Here is a 16,424-nt window from a genome sequence, read left to right as displayed (position 1 = left end):
CCCAGAGTGACTGTACGGGCCGCCCTCCAGCTACGGTACACAGTGTGACCGAAGAGGAGAGGGGGAGAGATAAGATAAGCGCCCCTTCTCCTTGCCCTCCTCCCTGTGTCTGCCTCATCACCCTTTCCCCCCTTGCCCGTTCCTATCTCGCTCTAAGCCTTCTACATATCGCTAACAATCTCACAGCATCTCGTATCGATGGCAAAGGAAAGTGTGCCACTTCGATTGATTCTAGCAAGGTGGGAGTTGGGGATGAGGCAAGAAAAAGGAGCGCGCATTTCGACATGCGCAAGACCCTGCATGCGTTGCCTCGGGCCATCTCGACCACCGCGTCCGCAGGGTCCTTATCGTCACGCCTTTGCATCACGGTGCCTGCATCACACCGCGACACTGCGCTTCACCCGGTCAACTGCAGATCACCAACCCGACCTCGTTTCACAATGCATGCTCACTATCGCACAACAAGATAGGTCACATCACACTTGTGCGACTTGAGCATCGCGAGCGTCGCACCATGCTGTGAGGCAAAATATCCACTTTACAACCCTACACAGCCTGAGCAGCAGCAGCCGCACCCATAACAGGCAGCGCAAACCAACTTGCCAACTCGGCAAACCCATCACCACCCTCTCCACTCTCTCTCGCACCCTCCATCAGCGCCACCGCCCTCTCCGCTTGTCTCCGTCTCGCGTCCCTCACGCCACCCTGATGTTGGGCGCACGTCGGGCACTCGGCCTCCTCCTCTCCCAAACACCTCTGATGATAACTGTGCTTGCACATGAAGTGCACACTGGGCAGATCCAATTGCCCACCACAAGCGGTGCAGCGGGTCATTTGGAACACCCTCGGCGTGTTGGGATCGGTGAGCTCCGAGATCTCACCCAGCGTGTCGGTCGTCGACGCGGTGTACTCGGCGATGGCGGCCGTGTCCGCGTCGGTGGACGTGAGGGTGGTGCTAATGGAGGAGACGAGGAACGGTCGAATAATCCCGACTGGTGTGTGTGGCGTCGAAGAGAGAAGTTGGACCAGTTCAAGTGTCGACATGAGTCCTCGCTCGCGTACGGTTGTTAGGATCGATAGCAGATCGTTCGTGTGTCGTTCCAATAGTGTTGGTGAGGAGACGAGGAAGCGCAGAACCAGGTCGTACAGCTCCGGCCGGAGTACACCGTACCGTAACAGGGCAGCAACCACCTTGCCACTATGAGAGGCAGAAGAAGCGTCGGAGAGCGATGCATCCATATGCAGCCGAACCACCTCCTCGTACATGCCCATGCGCTCGTACAGCAGGATGAGGCCGTCGTTAAAGCTCTCCATGGAGCAGAGCATCACTGCGTGGCTCATGTCGTATGGTAGTGTGGCGTGCTGTTGCAGCAACCGCAGGGCTCGTTGTCTTTCCTCCCCGCCTTCGCTGCTGGTCGAGGAGGGGAATGTGAGGTACAGCTCGAGTAGCGTGTTCCAGATCGACTTCTGATCGAGGACATCCTGATCTTCGTACCCGTCGCCGTTCGCGTCCAGCCCGAGCTCGGCCAGTGCTTGTGCTACGTCGTCCACCTCCTCTTCCCCTTGAGCGTCGTACGCTGGCGCACCCTTTTCTTGCGCGGGGGAGAGCAGCTTGTCGACGGGCGGCTCGGCGTGCATGTCCACCACCTGACCCCAACGAGCCAGCGCGACCGTCTCGAGGAAGTGCGTGAAGTGTCGTGGATGCTGAATGAAGTGTGCGAAGTAGGTGCGGGGTGAGGGCACGGTGTAGGGGTGCGTCTTGTTCGCCTCCTCGGCGTCTGTCTCGGGCAGCGAGGTGTCTGCGTCCGCTTCAGGCTTGACGCTACTTGATGGTCGCGTGCCTTCGAGGGAGTATGGCTCTGCGGTGGCGGTCGAGTTGCGCTGTGCGGGTGTGTTGTTACCCGTCGTCCCTGCACGTGAGCCTGACTGTTGCAACTTGCCAAACCCTCCCACCTGGAGATAACTGAGATAGGCGGCAGCGGCCGACTTCTGCGGCTGCTTCTTCGACGACTCGCCTTCCTGCATGCGCAGTGCCTTCTGTGCCGCGTCCGGGTCGGGACGGAATGCGCCCGAGCACAGCTCGATCAGCAGCTCAGTCGTCTCGTCCGGCAGCTCGGCGAGCAGCGTCTTGGCGTACTGGCTCATGGTCGAAATGGCATCTTCCGGTTCGAGCCCGCGCACGTAGAGCAATGCATCGCTGTAGTCTTTCGCGTCCTCGATCTGAATGCGCAGATATTCGCGGTGCTCGCCGTAGCGCTTGGCGAGGTACGCGGCGTGCCCGAAGTACCCGGCTTGGCGACAGACGCGCATGGCCGTTTCGAGGTCGAATGGCAGCTCGTCCCTGTCTTCCGCAGCTCCCTCGTCAGCGACTTCGTCGTCATAAGGTGACGCCTTCGCATGAGGCCGCTTGATGAACTTGTCCAGCGACGCAACGTCTTTCAATTTGGTGTAGCAATTCAGCAGCAGCGTGGTGTGGTCCGAGCTCGCCAGGTTCTGCGCGTGCAGCTCCTGCAGGTACGTCGTCAGGTTGGTGATGCGTTGCGCGTCGAGGAACCGGCGGATCACGAACGAGGGTTGAGTGTGCCCGATGGTCTTTACGTATTGCGCCATGGCGCCATCGTAGTCGCCCTTGTTGTACAGGTGGTCGCCGTAGCGCTGGTAGATGTCGCCCATCAGCGCCTCGGTGCGGGCGAGTACGTCAGGATTCGCTGCGCGCTGCATCTGCGAGCGGGCGAGGTTGACCGCAAGCAGGAAAAGGCTTTTGCGGTAGAGAACGTCGAGCTTGGCTCGCAGCGGCTTTTCCTCTAGACGTGTAAGCTCGCCCATGTCGCTGAGAATGAGGATTTCGCCGGCGGGACCGACCCAAGCTGAACGGACGCCGGACTCGAATGTGCCGCTGAAGGCGACGAGCTTGTTGTCCAGATCGAAGATTGTGATCTTGGCAATCTCGGTGGGCGCCAAGGAGCCTTTGCGTGATGTCGGCGTTGACGAGGGCGAGTCACGGTTGCCGATCAGATTCCGTGAAGACGATGATGTTGACGAAGATGGAGTGAAGGGAGGGGAGACGATGATGACCTGCGAAGATGATAGATGGATGGAGGCCTTGGGCCCCTCGTAGGCGAGACAGGCTTCTCGACCTTCTTGCCCGATCACATAGATGGCTTCGTCGCGTGCGATCACCATCTTACCTGCGGAGCCCAAGCCACTCTGCGCCGATGCTGTTTGTGACCCTGACACCAGAGCACTGTTTGCCGCAAACGATGAGCCGGCGGGTCGAGCCGGGATGATGGCAGCACAACCGAGCGCACCACCCACATCGTCGAGCACAGCTGGACTCCCGCCTGCGCCTTTCCCGACGACGACGTATCGCAACACGCGCGAGAGAGTGACGATGAAGAGATGAACGGCCGACGGTGGAGTTGCTGCCTCTGTCTGCGCAGCATTGGCAGGGGCATCTCTTGGCCGCGCAGCTGCACCTTTGCGCCCTTTCGAGCCATGTAACGCTCTTGGCTCGTATGCTGGCACTGTCCTCGATGCAGGGTTGCCAGCTTTGTTGCTGGCTGCAGTGCTGCTTGTGCTGAGCGAAGCGGCTTCCGAGAAGCCCAAGGCAGTGACAGGCTCGTGAGTGCCCGAGTCGGAGCTTGTGGGTTGAAAGACGACCTTGAACTTGGGCAGTGCAACCGCCGGCGCTGGTCTACCGAGAGACGTGTTGGAAGCAACCCCAGCACTACCTGCCGCCGCCATCAATGCAGACTCCAGACCACGAATCAGCAGGACCGTGCCGTCCGCTAGAGCGACGGAGAGGTAGGAAAGCGAAGGCGTGTGTGAGAGAGCCGCAATAGGATGAGGCCGGCTGCCGTGCTGCACCTTGCCTTCTGCGAGCAGACGCGGCATCCAGGTCTGCTTTTGTGTTGCAGATGATGTGCCGTTCGAGTCGGTTGCAGAAGCGGGATTGCGTCCGTTACGGAGATCCCATATCCTTAGTATTGGGAAGCGAGAGCTGTCCTCCTCTCCCAAAGATACGACCCTGCCGCGGGCATCGCATGAAAGGTGCGTTACTCTGCCTGCAACGCCAGCGGACGAGAAGGCATCCCACGACGTCAGCTCTTGAAGCGTCTCTGGATCGAGTACCTTAATTTTGCCCTGAATGGTGCCGACGAGGGTGCATGGCTGTCTGCGCGCCTTGGATGCTTTGGCAGCTTTGTCTGCGGACGTGGAGGCCTCAGCATCAAACTGCACGGCAGTCGAGGATGAGGATGCATCGGTAGTGTTGCTGAGAGCCGCTGGTGGAGGACGGATGGGACATTGTGCCACAGCAGCCACCTCGTTTGGATTCCGCAAGGCGGAAGGCGCCTTCGCAAAGTCGTCGACATCACGAACGGGGGACGAGTCGAAGAAGGAGAACTGCCTCCATGCTGGACCGGCTGCTGCGGTCGCTGCGGCTGCAGCAGCTGCTGTGCCGATCTCCCTCTCTGGTGTCGCTGCTTTGGCCGGCATTGCTTCTGGAGCAGCGACGCTATGATGCGCCAGGGGCTGAAGGGAATGCTAGGATGGATGTCGTGAGGATGCGGTGTGTGGGAAGCGTGATCTGTGCATTCGGCAAGGTCGAAGCGTGGGGCTTCTCGAATCGGTCACTCTAACATCTTACGAAATTTCCAACGCACCAGCCAGACCACGCGGATGATCCGAATGGCTTTCCGATGCACGCTGAGTGACGTTATCGGACGTGCCGCCGTGGATCTTGACAGGCGAAGAGGCACTGAGACAGGGAGGCTTTGATGGACCCTGAAGCTGCTGTTGCTGCCCTTGACAACTCAGCATCTTCCCTTATGGCCACCATCTCGATCGCTCCTCAAGGGAAGTGGACTTTGGCATCAACTTGGTCGGCACCATGTATGTGTCAAGAGCATCGAGCCGGGCACGCTGTGCTCCTATCTCGAGGCCATCACTACTCCAGTATCGGACCTCGTCAGCCCTCGTAGCAAGGCCGCTTTCTTCCCTGCACAGTTCGAGTCGACTGTCGACAGCTGTCGCCTCGTCGCCATTTCACGCCATTAGGAGCTCCTATCACATCTCTGATGCAGCAACCCTCCGTTCAGGCCTCCGATGGTCTTCCTCCGCAGCGCTGGCTTCCACATCGCCCGAAGCAGCCAAGGTGGCAGAGGCTGCTGTGACCGAAACCGAGAATGACCCTTTTCGCAAGATTGGCTACCTCTACTTCGACACGGTCTTCCCCATCCGACTGGGATTCTGGGACATTCGATACATGCTCGCTTCGCTTGAGAAGCGTTCCGTGCTCGACCGCGTCAAGGCCAGCTTGCCCCCTGACGAGAGCGTGGGCTACGGATTCAAAGTCATCGGCGCAGAAGAGCGAATGAAGGACGGTGGTGCCTTTGTCACCTTCTCCTACCGCGAAGATCCCAACGAGAAGAGCGAAGAGTCGCTCAACAACATCGAGAAGCGGCTCAAGTCGGGCGTGCGTCGTGTCTTCAACCCCGTCCTCTTCTTCCTTGGCACGCCAGGCGTGCACGTCGTCCGCGGCAAACCCTTCCGCGAGGACATGAACATCTTCCCTGCCACACGTATCTTTGTCAAACTCGAAGGTGGCGATGCCTCGGAAGAGCAGCTCTGGCAGACCCTCCGTCCGTACGGCCGCATCGTATCGATTGTCAAGGAGAAGCCATCGGAAGCGCTCGTCACCTTCTCGCGCATCCGTGGGGCCACGAGCGCACGCAACTGCGCTCACGGCCTTGAATTGCCCAACGGAGCGCGCTTCATCATCACCTTCCGCAGCAAGCTCCGCAGCAAACAGGCGTGGGAGTGGATCTCGAACCACCCTCGCCTCGTGTTCCCGCTCGTCGCCTTCCTCATCGGTGGTATTTCATATATCGTCTTTGACCCCGTGCGCGAGTTCATGGTGGAGAGCAAGGTGCACAACACGTTCTCGCTCGACGAGTACCGCGCCTACACGTGGCTAAAGCGCAACACCGTGGGCTTGTTCCGGGATACGGACGGCAGTTCCAAGGGCGATGTGGATGACTGGTGGGAGCGTCGTCAGTCGGCAGAGACGATTCAGGAATGGATCCGCGAAAAGCCGTCGACATTCATCACCATCTCGGGTCCGCGTGGATCTGGCAAGTCTGGTCTCGTGAACAAGGCGATCACGCGCGATGTGCAGCACTTGGTCATCGACTGCGATGCCATCGCAAAGACGGCCAAAAACGACTCGCTGCTCATCGACGCACTCGCTACCGAGACGGGCTACTGGCCCGTATTCAGCTGGTTGAGCAGCATCAACAGCATGATCGATCTCGCTGCGGTGGGTCTCATTGGGTCCAAGGCTGGATTCGCGACTCCGACAGATGCGCAGCTCAAGCAGATGCTCGGTGTCGCGACCAACGCGCTCAACCACATCAACGAGCAGACGCAAAAGCGCATCGCCAAAGCCGAAAAGGCTCGTCTAGCGGCGGAGAAGAAGAACAAGCCCACCGCTACACCTCCCACCCCCGCGCTCTCTCCGGGTCAAAATGACGCATCGAACGAGAAGGAGACGCTGGAAGAAAAAGCCTCCGCTCTGGCACACAACACGCTCGAGTCGGTGAAAAGCCTCGTTACGGGCGAAGACGCCAGCGACCACAAGAAGAAGTCGTTCGACTCGCCTGTGGTCGTCATCAAGCAGTTCCACCACAAGGGCATCAAGCAAGCCATTTTGCACCAGGTTCTGGCCGAGTGGGCGGCGGAGCTGGTGACGAACGGCATCGCGCACGTGGTGTTTGTGTCGGACAATCCGGTGGGGATGGGCAAGGAGCTAGCTAAGGCGTTGCCCAATGTGCCTTTCCAGGGCATCGCACTGGCGGATGCCGAGGAGGACAAGGCGCGCAGCTACGTGTACAACAAGCTGCGCGGGATGGGTCGACTGCCCACCCTTCCATCCAACGGCACTGCGAGTGCTGGTCCGATCCGGGGCTCCACCGCCACACCTGTTCGAGCGACAGCGGCGGAATTGGCAACGTCGGACTTCGACCCCATCCCTCGTCCCCCTTCGGAACCGCAGTATGCCGCCACGCTGGACAACGACACCGCTGTCTGGGTGGACAAGCTCGGTGGTCGACTCACCGACCTTGAGACTCTCGTGCAAAAAGTCTCTCTCGGACAAACAGTCGAATCTGCAGTGCACGACATCATTTCACGTTCCGTGGTAGAGCTGCGCAAGAACGCATTTGGCGACGACGCGTCCGAAGCCTCCTCCCTGCCATGGACGCGGTCGCAAGCGTGGACGGTGATCACCAAGCTAGCCCGCTCAGGGGAGGTGAGCTACTACGGCCTGCTGCACAACGAGTTCAAGGGGAATGAGGGGGCGATCAAAGCGTTGGAGCAGGCCGAGATCGTGGCTGTGAGACACCACGATGGGCGTCCGAGTGCGATTCGTGCTGGTCGACCGGTCATGCAGGAAGCGATCACGCGGTTGGTCGGCGATAAGGTGTTCAACGACACCCAAACGCTGCTCGCCAACACCGGCTCGATCGAGTCGGCGGAGAAGAGCATTCGGACGATCGAAAGCGAGATTGGGGAGATCAGCAAGATGTGTGAGGGGTCGCCGTTCAAGGTTGCTTCCGGGGCGGGAAGCACCAGCGGCGCAGTCCTCCCGCCACAGGGCGGGGAGAAGAATGGTGGTGGATGGGGCATCTTCGGTGGTAACGGAGGGGGTAGCCAGGCGATCAGCACCAGCGAAGCGGCCAAAGCAAGGACCGAATTCCTCATGTCCAAGATGGCCGAGTTGCAGACCAAGATCTCGAAGCTCGATGCGCAGAATACGGCCATCAAGGCGAGGTTGGCTAGTCATACCGAGTAGAACAGGCTTGTACAGTAGCCTCTGTGTTGGAGCTATATACCACTTCTCAACCTGCTGATGGTGTGACTTGCACGTGGTGGCCAGCTGAACCCGGTCGAGAGAGTGTGCTGAGCGAGGCGAAGCTTGACGTCAACCTCCACAGCGAAAGGCGGTCACGTCAGATCCAGCACGCGGAACGGAAGAACATCAGTCAGAATTCCGGTTTCTCGGCTACAGCCTCGCTGCTTGGTCGAATTAGAGCTCGCTCTCGAGATGAATCATCTGTGTGCAGGGCGTGCTGCTGCTTGGCGAGCGAGTCGTCGATGAAGTCACACGCTCACACGCTCATGTCAGAAGACAGACTTCGGGTCGACACGAGGCGAGTGTTCCTCGGGTTGTGTCTGCTTTCTGCCATTTGACGTTCTGTTGCTTCGACTGACTAAGACGTGCTTGACTGCTTTCTTCCGATTGAGGCTTGCTCCGAGGTGTATAAGACCCAGCTACCCATCGTCGACCCTGGCCTCCAACGTCCACACACATCCTCTTGCTACGACGAACAGCAACATCAACGTCCATATCCAAAATGACTCGTGCCGAAGCAGCTCCTCACTCTGTCGTAGGTGTCCTCCTGCATCCCCGCCTCCTTATGCTCGCTTCCAGCCCTACTGACACCTATGCCACCTCTCGTTGATATTGACTGCAGGCCGAGGCTCAAGGCGACCGCGCCTCGCACTCGCTGCCCGGCTCCTCCGCAGGCCCTAACAAGGCCGGCGGCGCCCCCTCCGGTGCTGCCGCTCTGGGCTCCGAGATCGGTGCCGAGCGCGATGCTCGACGCGAGATTCTCCAGGCCCAACGCGAGGGCGACGACATCGCTGGCCCCACCGACGCCTCTGCCAACGCCTCCTCCCTCGGCTTTGGCCAGCTCAACGGTGCCGAACAGGGCATCTCCACACCTGGCCAGGAGAAGCGCGATCAGATGCAACAGGAGCGCAACCAGGAGGTGCACAAGGCCCAGCCGGATCTGCGCAAGATCGCCGCCAACAGCGCCGGTAGTGCCAGCCACACCAGCGGCGGAGAGGCCAGGAGCTCCGGCGGCAAAGATGCGAATGAGCTGTTGGAGACCGTGAGCAGGTCGACTGGTACCGAGAGCGGAACTGGCGCTGCCAAGGTCGGTGAGATCGAGATCGGAAGGGATGCGTCTACTGCCAACACTGCTTGAAGCCGCACCGTACTGAAGCGCTAATCGAAAACTAAGTCCCATTCGATACCTGTGTGCGAGCGCCTATCGAGCGAGAGAGGATGGAGCGAGGCGGACGGCACGCTTCTTTCTTGCCGCCTTGGAACTTGCCCCGAACTCCATGCCGACCCTCGAAGGTGGGGGGCCTGATTCGCGACGACCCGTGACTCGGGACTGCAGCTGCTGGCTCTGCCTGTTGAAGAGCAGTTTCTGACGCTGGATAAAAGCCCATATTGAGAAGATGGCCAAGCTCGCAATCACCGCAATCATCTCAAAGTAGTCTCTCGCCTCTTGCCTTGCCGACTTGCCGCACGCTTCATGGCCGAGAAGGACTTTTGGCTCGACGGCGACATCGGTTGTGCTGGCGGTGCTGGCGGCGTCGAGTGCGGCTTGGATCGCTTTAGGGTCGTTGAGGTCTGAGACGGGGCTGCATGCGACGCGGCGGCGGTTGTTGTACGGTCGACAGTAGGGCAGATGGATGACGTCTTGCGGGCAGGGTCCGCATTCGCCAATGGGTGCGCAGACGTGGGTCGTTTGTTCTGCCGCTGGGCTCTTGTGTCCGTCAGAGGAAGCCGAAGACGAAGAAGCCGGGGAAGTGTCGGTCGACTTCGGGCCTGGAGCTGCTTCTTTGGCTTTTTGTGCCGCCTCGTTCGCTTTTTGATCTGCCTCCTTGGCCCTTTCCGCAGACCACAAAGGCCACTCTCCTTGGTATCCTTTCACCTTCGTACCTTCATTCTTGCCGTCGCCGAGGACGAATTTGGCTCCGGGCAGCTCGGTGTCTGGTCTCCATGTGCGGCGATTCGTTGTCGATGAGGAAGTGTCGGCAGAAGCGGCGAGCGTGCTGAGGAAAAACAGGGACAGCGTGAGTGCCAGCTTGGATGGTCTGTGTCGGGCTGAGCGCCTCATCCTGCTGTGTGAGGAGTAGAGCGTGATGACGATGGTGGTGGTGATGGAAGAACGGAGATGGACAGGGTCCACGTCAAGATCGACGTGTTGGTCTGAAATGCGAAATTTTGGCTGACGGGGCTCGTGCGTTGTCCTTGTGATAGCACACACACCACCTTCTTGTCTAGCGGTCCCTTTCTACGGTCATCACCTTCCGCTGACACACCGAGAAGAGTCCGGGATGACCACGTCAAGGCGCTAGACTACGCCATCGCTCAGAAGGCTGTCGCTGATCCGACGCTGTCGACTGGCCGGGGCCCCTTGCCTACCATGTCTGCGACCTCAGCAATCACCTCTGCGACCGCGGGCCCTTCCACGAGCAAGGACGCTGAGCCTTCCAAGAAGGCGGTCAAACGTCGCAACTCAACCAGCAAGCCATCTGGATCCCGCGAGCCTACTCGTCAAGAGTCCTTTGGTGGCGCCGTCATCCGTGCGCTCTTTGGCACTCTCGCCTTCCTCTTTAAACGACCTGTCCGTCTCTTCCGACCGGTCAAGCTCTCGTCATGGACGATTCTCGAAGCTATGGCCAAGCGAGAAGGTCGCACACTCAGTCTCAGATACCTGCGTACGCTGCTTCGTAGAGAGAATTCCAACTTCATCCCGCATCTGCTGCTGCCTCCACTCTTGTTCAACACTGCCATCGGGTTCACGCTATTCGAAGCATACAGCATCACAGAGAGTCGGCTCTTGGCCAAGGCAAAGCGGAAGAAGCTGGAGAAAGTAGGGCAATCGGAAGAAGGCGAGGTGGTCGATGATGAAGCCAAGCCCAAGTGGACGCCGCTGTGGATCGTTACGGCGTCAGGGGCGGTCGCGGGGGCAGCGCAGTGCTTTCTCTCTGCGCCATTGGACAACGTGCGATACATCATTCAGAGGTCCAATGCGCGCCATCACAGCGGTCACGCACACCCGATCACGACCATCTCCTGGCGAGCCATCCTCCGGGCTGCCATCCTGCCCTTTGCCCCCGCCATCGCCCGCGACAAGCTCGTGCAGGACGTGCAAAACGAGACCATCGAACGGTCCAAGCGTGCGCCAAAGCCGACACTGCGCGCCCGCCTCATCGCTCTCATAGAGCCTGCAACCACGTCGATAAGGAACGCCAGAAACGGAAATGCGAGCGTTGCAGAGACATTCACAATGTCGCCAGAGAAGCGTCAGGAGTGGGAGAAGCGTCTCAAGAGATGGCGTGGCGGCGTTCACGGCTCCGGATTGGCACTGTCGCTCATTCGTGACAGCGTCGGATTCGGCAGCTTCTTCTTCATCTTTGAGGTGTCAAGGAGAGGAGCCTTCTTTGCATCAACGGCGGTGGACCGGGTCAGCGCCTGGTTCAACGCGGGTGGACTTGGCATCGTACGCCCCAGAGGTCCAGCCGTCGATCAGCCGCAGCAGCAGGACGAAGGGTCAAACGTTGTCGGGAGACGAAAGTCCGATGATAGGTCCGAGAGTAGCGACGAGATGCACATCGAGGACGCAGGCCAGATCGGACGGTGGATCCGAGATGGCCAGAGATCGGCAAACGACGCCGACGTCAGCTACAACCAGTCACGCACGGTTGAGGGCAGAATCGTCGCCGTCATCATTCTGCTGATTGGAGGCGCCGTAGGTGCGTTGTCGTACGAACTGGTTGGCCGACCCTTCGAGCTGATGCGAGTGGTCATCTTCGAAGGGCGGAAGCAGTGGGAACAAGGCAAGCGCGAACCAGGCTATCGGTCCCATTCCAAATCGACTCGTGCCGCATCAAGGAGGACACACAGTCAGCCAGACTCTGGTGCGACCGGCTTCAGCACGGTAGGGCGACCCGTGGTTAAGGGTGCCAGGGTCAGCGCAGCAGACAGGGCGAAGCAGCTTGGCGGAAGAGCGTTTCAAAGACGCCCGGACTTTCTCGTCCTGCGTGCGGCGAACAAGTCGGGAAACCAGATGTCGAGAATCTTCGAACGGGCTATGCTTCCGCGGCCACCACACCCTCTGCGCCTCGTTGCTGCTAGATCACGTTCACCAGCAACGGACACCCTTGTCAAGCCCATGCTCACAAGCACGCGAGCGCTGCAGGCGAGAAAAGCGCAACAGTCGTCAGCCCCCTCACCATCGCCGCTGAAGGAGGAAACGCCTTCTTCAACGGAAAGCACAGAGTGCGCGACTTCAACGACGCGCGCGAAAGGGCGGTCGAGGCGGCCACAACCCAGCCTCGCAACGCGACCTGGCTTCCTCACCCTGCTCATCGAGCACGCGCAATCCACGGCCAAGCTCGACCGGCTCCACGCAGGTGGGCTAGACCCATCGAAGGCATCGATCCCTCTCCTCCTGCTGCATACCTACTTCGTTGCGCCCTTCCTGCCCGAGATCCCCAAACCGGTGCTGGACAACGAGATTGTTCGTGCCGCTGCTGGTGTGGATAAGCAGCTCCGTCCCTCTTCCAATACCGCTACTCCGACCATCAGCATCCCGGACAAGATTAGCACAGTCGCCCAACGCACGCTGCTCATGTCGCTTGCGTCGCGTCGCAGGGCAGCCGACTCCCCCGAGGCCAAGATGAAGAAGAACTGGACTCTGAACAACCCAGTAAGCTCCAGTCTAGTCACAGGGAACGGCAAGGCTGGGCCATCTGCGCACACGGCGAGGAGAGCGGGTGGATTTGGCGCTAGCGACAAGGCGACGCTGGCCAAGGGAGGCAGGTATTGGGGCAGCGGAAGGGTCGTTTGGGCATTGAAGAGACTAGCCTCGCCCTATGGCGTTGCTTTCTTGGTATTCGCTTGGCTAGGAGGCGATCTGAACTAGAACGTACACTCCCGGCACTGTAGAGGTAGCATACATACACCGACTAGCATTTCGCAGAGCATGATGGCGCCGAAATGGCGACGTGATAATTTTTTAAATTGTTAGAGCGTGTCCGGGGCAGATCGCTCCACGAAACGCCTTTTTTGACAGCTTTGCGAGCATTTCTTCCTGCACCCTTGCCTACACCATCTACATCGCAGCAAGATGAGTCGTCACGGGCCCGAGCTGCTCGCTCGTACAATGCTGCGCAGCACACTAGCAGTCACACGGCCCTCACCTCGAGCTCGAGCCGTCGCAGCTGCATCATCGCAATGGAGGGCCTCCTCTTCGTCCTCCAGCAACCCCGTTCCCTCGACCTCGACCGATCCCTCCCCCACCTCTACCAACGACCACCGTTCGATCGGCAAATCGCAATCCCTCTTTCTCACACACGACTCTTCGCCGGGAACACCTTTCATTCTGCCACACGGCATGCGGTTGGCGCGCAAAGTCGAGCGTGTCGTACGCGACCTCTACGACGTCTACGGCTACGACGAGGTGCAATCGCCTCAACTGTACAAGACCTCCCTCTGGAAGCGTAGTGGACACTGGGACAACTATCGGGATGACATGTTTGCTGCTGAGGGGTACAAGGAGCGTCTTACCCGCACCACTTCCCCTCCTCAGGCGAGCAGTGTGGAGGGGCGGTCGGCGTGTTGTTCGATTGGGGAAGGCAAGGAGGACGAGTCGTTCGGGTTGAAACCGATGAACTGTCCAGGGCACTGTTTGATCTTTGCCTCCCAGGAGCGGTCGTATCGCGATCTGCCCATTCGGTACGCCGAGTTCTCGCCGTTGCATCGCAACGAGGCCTCGGGCGCACTGACCGGGTTGACGAGGGTCAGACGGTTTCATCAGGATGACGCACATGTGTTCTGCACACCCGACCAGGTAGCGGAGGAGATCGAGAGCATGTTGGCCATGCTCACGAGTGCATACGATACCTTTGGGTTCAGCTCCTTTGAACTGGTCCTTTCGACTCGTCCGGAAGAATCGTTTATTGGGGAGGTCGAAGAGTGGGATCGGGCGGAAACGGCGTTGAAAGCGGCCCTCGACGCCAGTGGTCGAGCGTGGGAACTCAACGCGGGCGATGGCGCATTTTACGGGCCCAAGATCGACATTCGTCTCGTAGACGGTCAAGGGAGACGACATCAAACGGCGACGATTCAGTTGGATTTTCAATTGCCACGACGCTTCGATCTGTCGTACGCCGATCCCTCTTCCAAAGAGGGTCGGGGTGTACCGGTGATGATCCACCGCGCCATCCTGGGTAGTGTAGAGAGGTTCATGGCGATTCTCATCGAGCAAACGGCCGGTTGGTGGCCGTTCTGGCTCTCACCTCGTCAAGCCATCGTCATTCCTGCCCAGACGAACAATCCCCAACTCACACAATACGCAGAAGGCCTCACAAAGTACCTCTCTCTGGGGATCCACCCGTCCACCTCGCCCGCCGTGTCGTCCGAACGACACCTCCAAAGATTCTACGTCGATCGGGAACACAACGCGCAAAACGAAAAACTCGGCAAGCTCGTCCGCAAAGCCCAGCTGGCGCGGTACAACTACATTCTCGTGGTCGGCGAGAGGGAGATGGAGACCAACACGGTCAATGTCCGGAGGCGGGACGATAAGAGTGCGCCGGCGAGGTTGAAGGAGTTAGCCGCCAAGGGGGGATGGAGTGGCGAAGGCCAGGCCAAAGGGGGTCAGTACGACATTAAAGAGTTGCGTGAGCTCTTTTGCAAATTGGATCGTGGGCATAGTTGGTAACACACAAGTTGACAGCAATCATCCAGAAAAGCATTTACAATTGGTCGTTTCGACTACTAGACACCCTTCTTGTGCTCGAAAGCGTGCTCGACCTCGTGGTCGACATGAATAAAGGCCCTTTCGACCATGGGGAGACTCTCCAAGTTGTCCTGCAGCGCCTGGCTCAGATCGTGGCTCTTCCACAGCGGCGTCTCGGGATGCATGACGATATCGATCTCGACAATGTACCTCGGACCGGAGCTGTAGGCGCGTACGCTCTCGATCGCCTGGATTTCGTCGCTGAACAGGGCGGCGTTGTACGTGACGAGCTGCAAAAAGTCGGTTGGGGCCGCGGCGCCAGCGAGGGTCTTGAACTCGCCAAACGCAGTGCGGGTCCAGGAAATGATGATGGCGGTCGAGATGACCAACGCTCCGGCAGGATCGATCCAGCCCGCGATGGTAGCACCCGCTGCAGAGGTGAAGATACCAAAGCCATTGATGAAGAGGTCGTTGCGGTGATCCTGGTAGAGCACCTCGACTTGGGAGCTGTACTTGCGCAGACCGAAGCAGTAGACCGCCAGCACGGCTTTGGTGGTGAAGGCGACACCGACAGCGATGAGCGCCGGGATGTGCAGCTTCCTGTCCCCATCGCCGGTAGCCAGCTCCTGGATCGATTCGACCACCAAGATCGCCGAGACCATACCCATGAGAGCGGCATAGGTGATGTTGCCAATGGGCTCGAATCGCGATCCGCCAATGGGCCACTTGCGATCGTCCACCTTCTCGCTCTTGCGGTGCAGCCAGTTGAGCACCAGGTTGGCAAACGGATCGAACACCGAGTCGGCAGCGGTGGCAAACAGCGAGAGCGAGAGCGAGCTGACGGCGGCGTACATCTGCAGCGCTGCGAGCGCAAAGTTGGCAATGATGGAGCCGTAGACGGCGATCTTGACCTTGAGCGCAGAGGCTTCCTGCGCCTGCTTGTCCTCGTCCGCGTGGGCCGAGATGGGCTTGAGCAGACGCTCGATGTGCTCGTTCTGCGCTTCGTAGAAGTTGCGAATCTGACGCTCGCTACGCTTGTTCTTGCCCTTGCCCGAGTGGCGACGACGAATCTCGGACTCTTCGACCAGGCGCGATCGAAGGAGGAGCGGGTCGGTCTCTTCTGTGCCGGGCGTCATGGGCCCCAGACCGGCGAAGCCCAAGGAGCTGGCGCGCGAGCGAGAAGGGCCAGCGGCGGCAACAGCCTCGGCAGGTACATCCAGATTGGCTTCAGCATCGCCTTGCGCGGCCGGCAAAGGCGCGGTTGCGGGCGAAGGCGAAGAGGAGCGACCATGGTGCTTGTGAGCATGGTGGAAAGCGGCGCTGCCCTGAGCACGAGCGTAGGCAGAGGAGGTGCTGGGACCGATGTTGACGTCGACCGTAATGTCTTTGCCCATGTTGTTCTGGTACTTTTGCAGATGGGGCGGAAGAGGAGATGAAGGCGCCGTAGTCGGGCGACGCGAAGAGTAGCGAGTTGCTGCGAGGGTAGGCGCAGTGAGCTCGATGTCCTGTTCGCCGGTGGGGGAGAGTGGGGGAGAGAGGCCGGGTTGATGATCGGGGCCATCGTTGGAAGACGAGGTAGTGCCCAGCTTCTGCTGCGCCACGGACATGGCGGATGAGATGATGTGCGACATGTTGTCGTCGTCCAATCGAGGGGAGATGGTGGTGAGGAGAAGGAAGGCTTGTGTACTCGGAACGGATGATGAGGCAAACAAATCTGTCAGGGTGCGGTTGTGTACCGCGGCGCGCGTTTGACACTTGACACAGCCTCTCCGCCTCACCGCAGGCTGCTGCTTTGCTGCTATCAGATCGCCTTATCGG

The 16,424-nt window shown here is 59.6% G+C and overlaps 7 protein-coding genes across 7 annotated transcripts; 4 read left to right on the top strand and 3 right to left on the bottom strand.

Annotated features, from left to right (window-relative positions):
• Positions 1-546: 546 nt before the first annotated feature.
• Positions 547-4,497, bottom strand: PSEUBRA_002445 (Zinc finger, RING/FYVE/PHD-type; the record flags this gene model as incomplete). Its single annotated transcript, XM_016435579.2, has 1 exon — positions 547-4,497. The coding sequence occupies one exon, from the start codon at positions 4,495-4,497 to the stop codon at positions 547-549; it is 3,951 nt and encodes a 1,316-aa protein (XP_016293038.2).
• Positions 4,498-4,891: 394 nt separating this feature from the next.
• PSEUBRA_002444 (Mitochondrial escape protein 2) lies at positions 4,892-7,852 on the top strand (the record flags this gene model as incomplete). The annotated part of the gene is made up of 1 exon (XM_059464852.1): positions 4,892-7,852. The coding sequence occupies one exon, from the start codon at positions 4,892-4,894 to the stop codon at positions 7,850-7,852; it is 2,961 nt and encodes a 986-aa protein (XP_059320741.1).
• A 562-nt stretch (positions 7,853-8,414) lies between these two features.
• PSEUBRA_002443 (uncharacterized protein) lies at positions 8,415-9,050 on the top strand (the record flags this gene model as incomplete). The annotated part of the gene is made up of 2 exons (XM_016435594.1): positions 8,415-8,447; positions 8,535-9,050. The coding sequence occupies 2 exons, from the start codon at positions 8,415-8,417 to the stop codon at positions 9,048-9,050; spliced, it is 549 nt and encodes a 182-aa protein (XP_016293036.1).
• A 63-nt stretch (positions 9,051-9,113) lies between these two features.
• Positions 9,114-9,974, bottom strand: PSEUBRA_002442 (uncharacterized protein; the record flags this gene model as incomplete). Its single annotated transcript, XM_059464851.1, has 1 exon — positions 9,114-9,974. One exon carries the CDS (start codon positions 9,972-9,974, stop codon positions 9,114-9,116), a length of 861 nt encoding a protein of 286 aa, XP_059321272.1.
• A 309-nt stretch (positions 9,975-10,283) lies between these two features.
• Positions 10,284-12,788, top strand: PSEUBRA_002441 (Mitochondrial carrier domain protein; the record flags this gene model as incomplete). Its single annotated transcript, XM_059464850.1, has 1 exon — positions 10,284-12,788. One exon carries the CDS (start codon positions 10,284-10,286, stop codon positions 12,786-12,788), a length of 2,505 nt encoding a protein of 834 aa, XP_059320740.1.
• A 204-nt stretch (positions 12,789-12,992) lies between these two features.
• PSEUBRA_002440 (Aminoacyl-tRNA synthetase, class II (G/ H/ P/ S), conserved domain protein) lies at positions 12,993-14,588 on the top strand (the record flags this gene model as incomplete). The annotated part of the gene is made up of 1 exon (XM_016435600.2): positions 12,993-14,588. One exon carries the CDS (start codon positions 12,993-12,995, stop codon positions 14,586-14,588), a length of 1,596 nt encoding a protein of 531 aa, XP_016293034.2.
• Positions 14,589-14,644: 56 nt separating this feature from the next.
• Positions 14,645-16,237, bottom strand: PSEUBRA_002439 (Cation efflux protein; the record flags this gene model as incomplete). Its single annotated transcript, XM_016435569.1, has 1 exon — positions 14,645-16,237. One exon carries the CDS (start codon positions 16,235-16,237, stop codon positions 14,645-14,647), a length of 1,593 nt encoding a protein of 530 aa, XP_016293033.1.
• Between the last annotated feature and the right edge of the window lie 187 nt (positions 16,238-16,424).

The sequence above is a fragment of the Kalmanozyma brasiliensis genome (genome assembly GCF_000497045.1).
Source record: "Kalmanozyma brasiliensis GHG001 unplaced genomic scaffold PSEUBRA_SCAF19, whole genome shotgun sequence".
Classification (NCBI taxonomy): Eukaryota; Fungi; Basidiomycota; class Ustilaginomycetes; order Ustilaginales; genus Kalmanozyma; species Kalmanozyma brasiliensis.
Note: the sequence above shows the minus strand (reverse complement) of the source record. Positions and strands in the feature narration are given on the sequence as shown.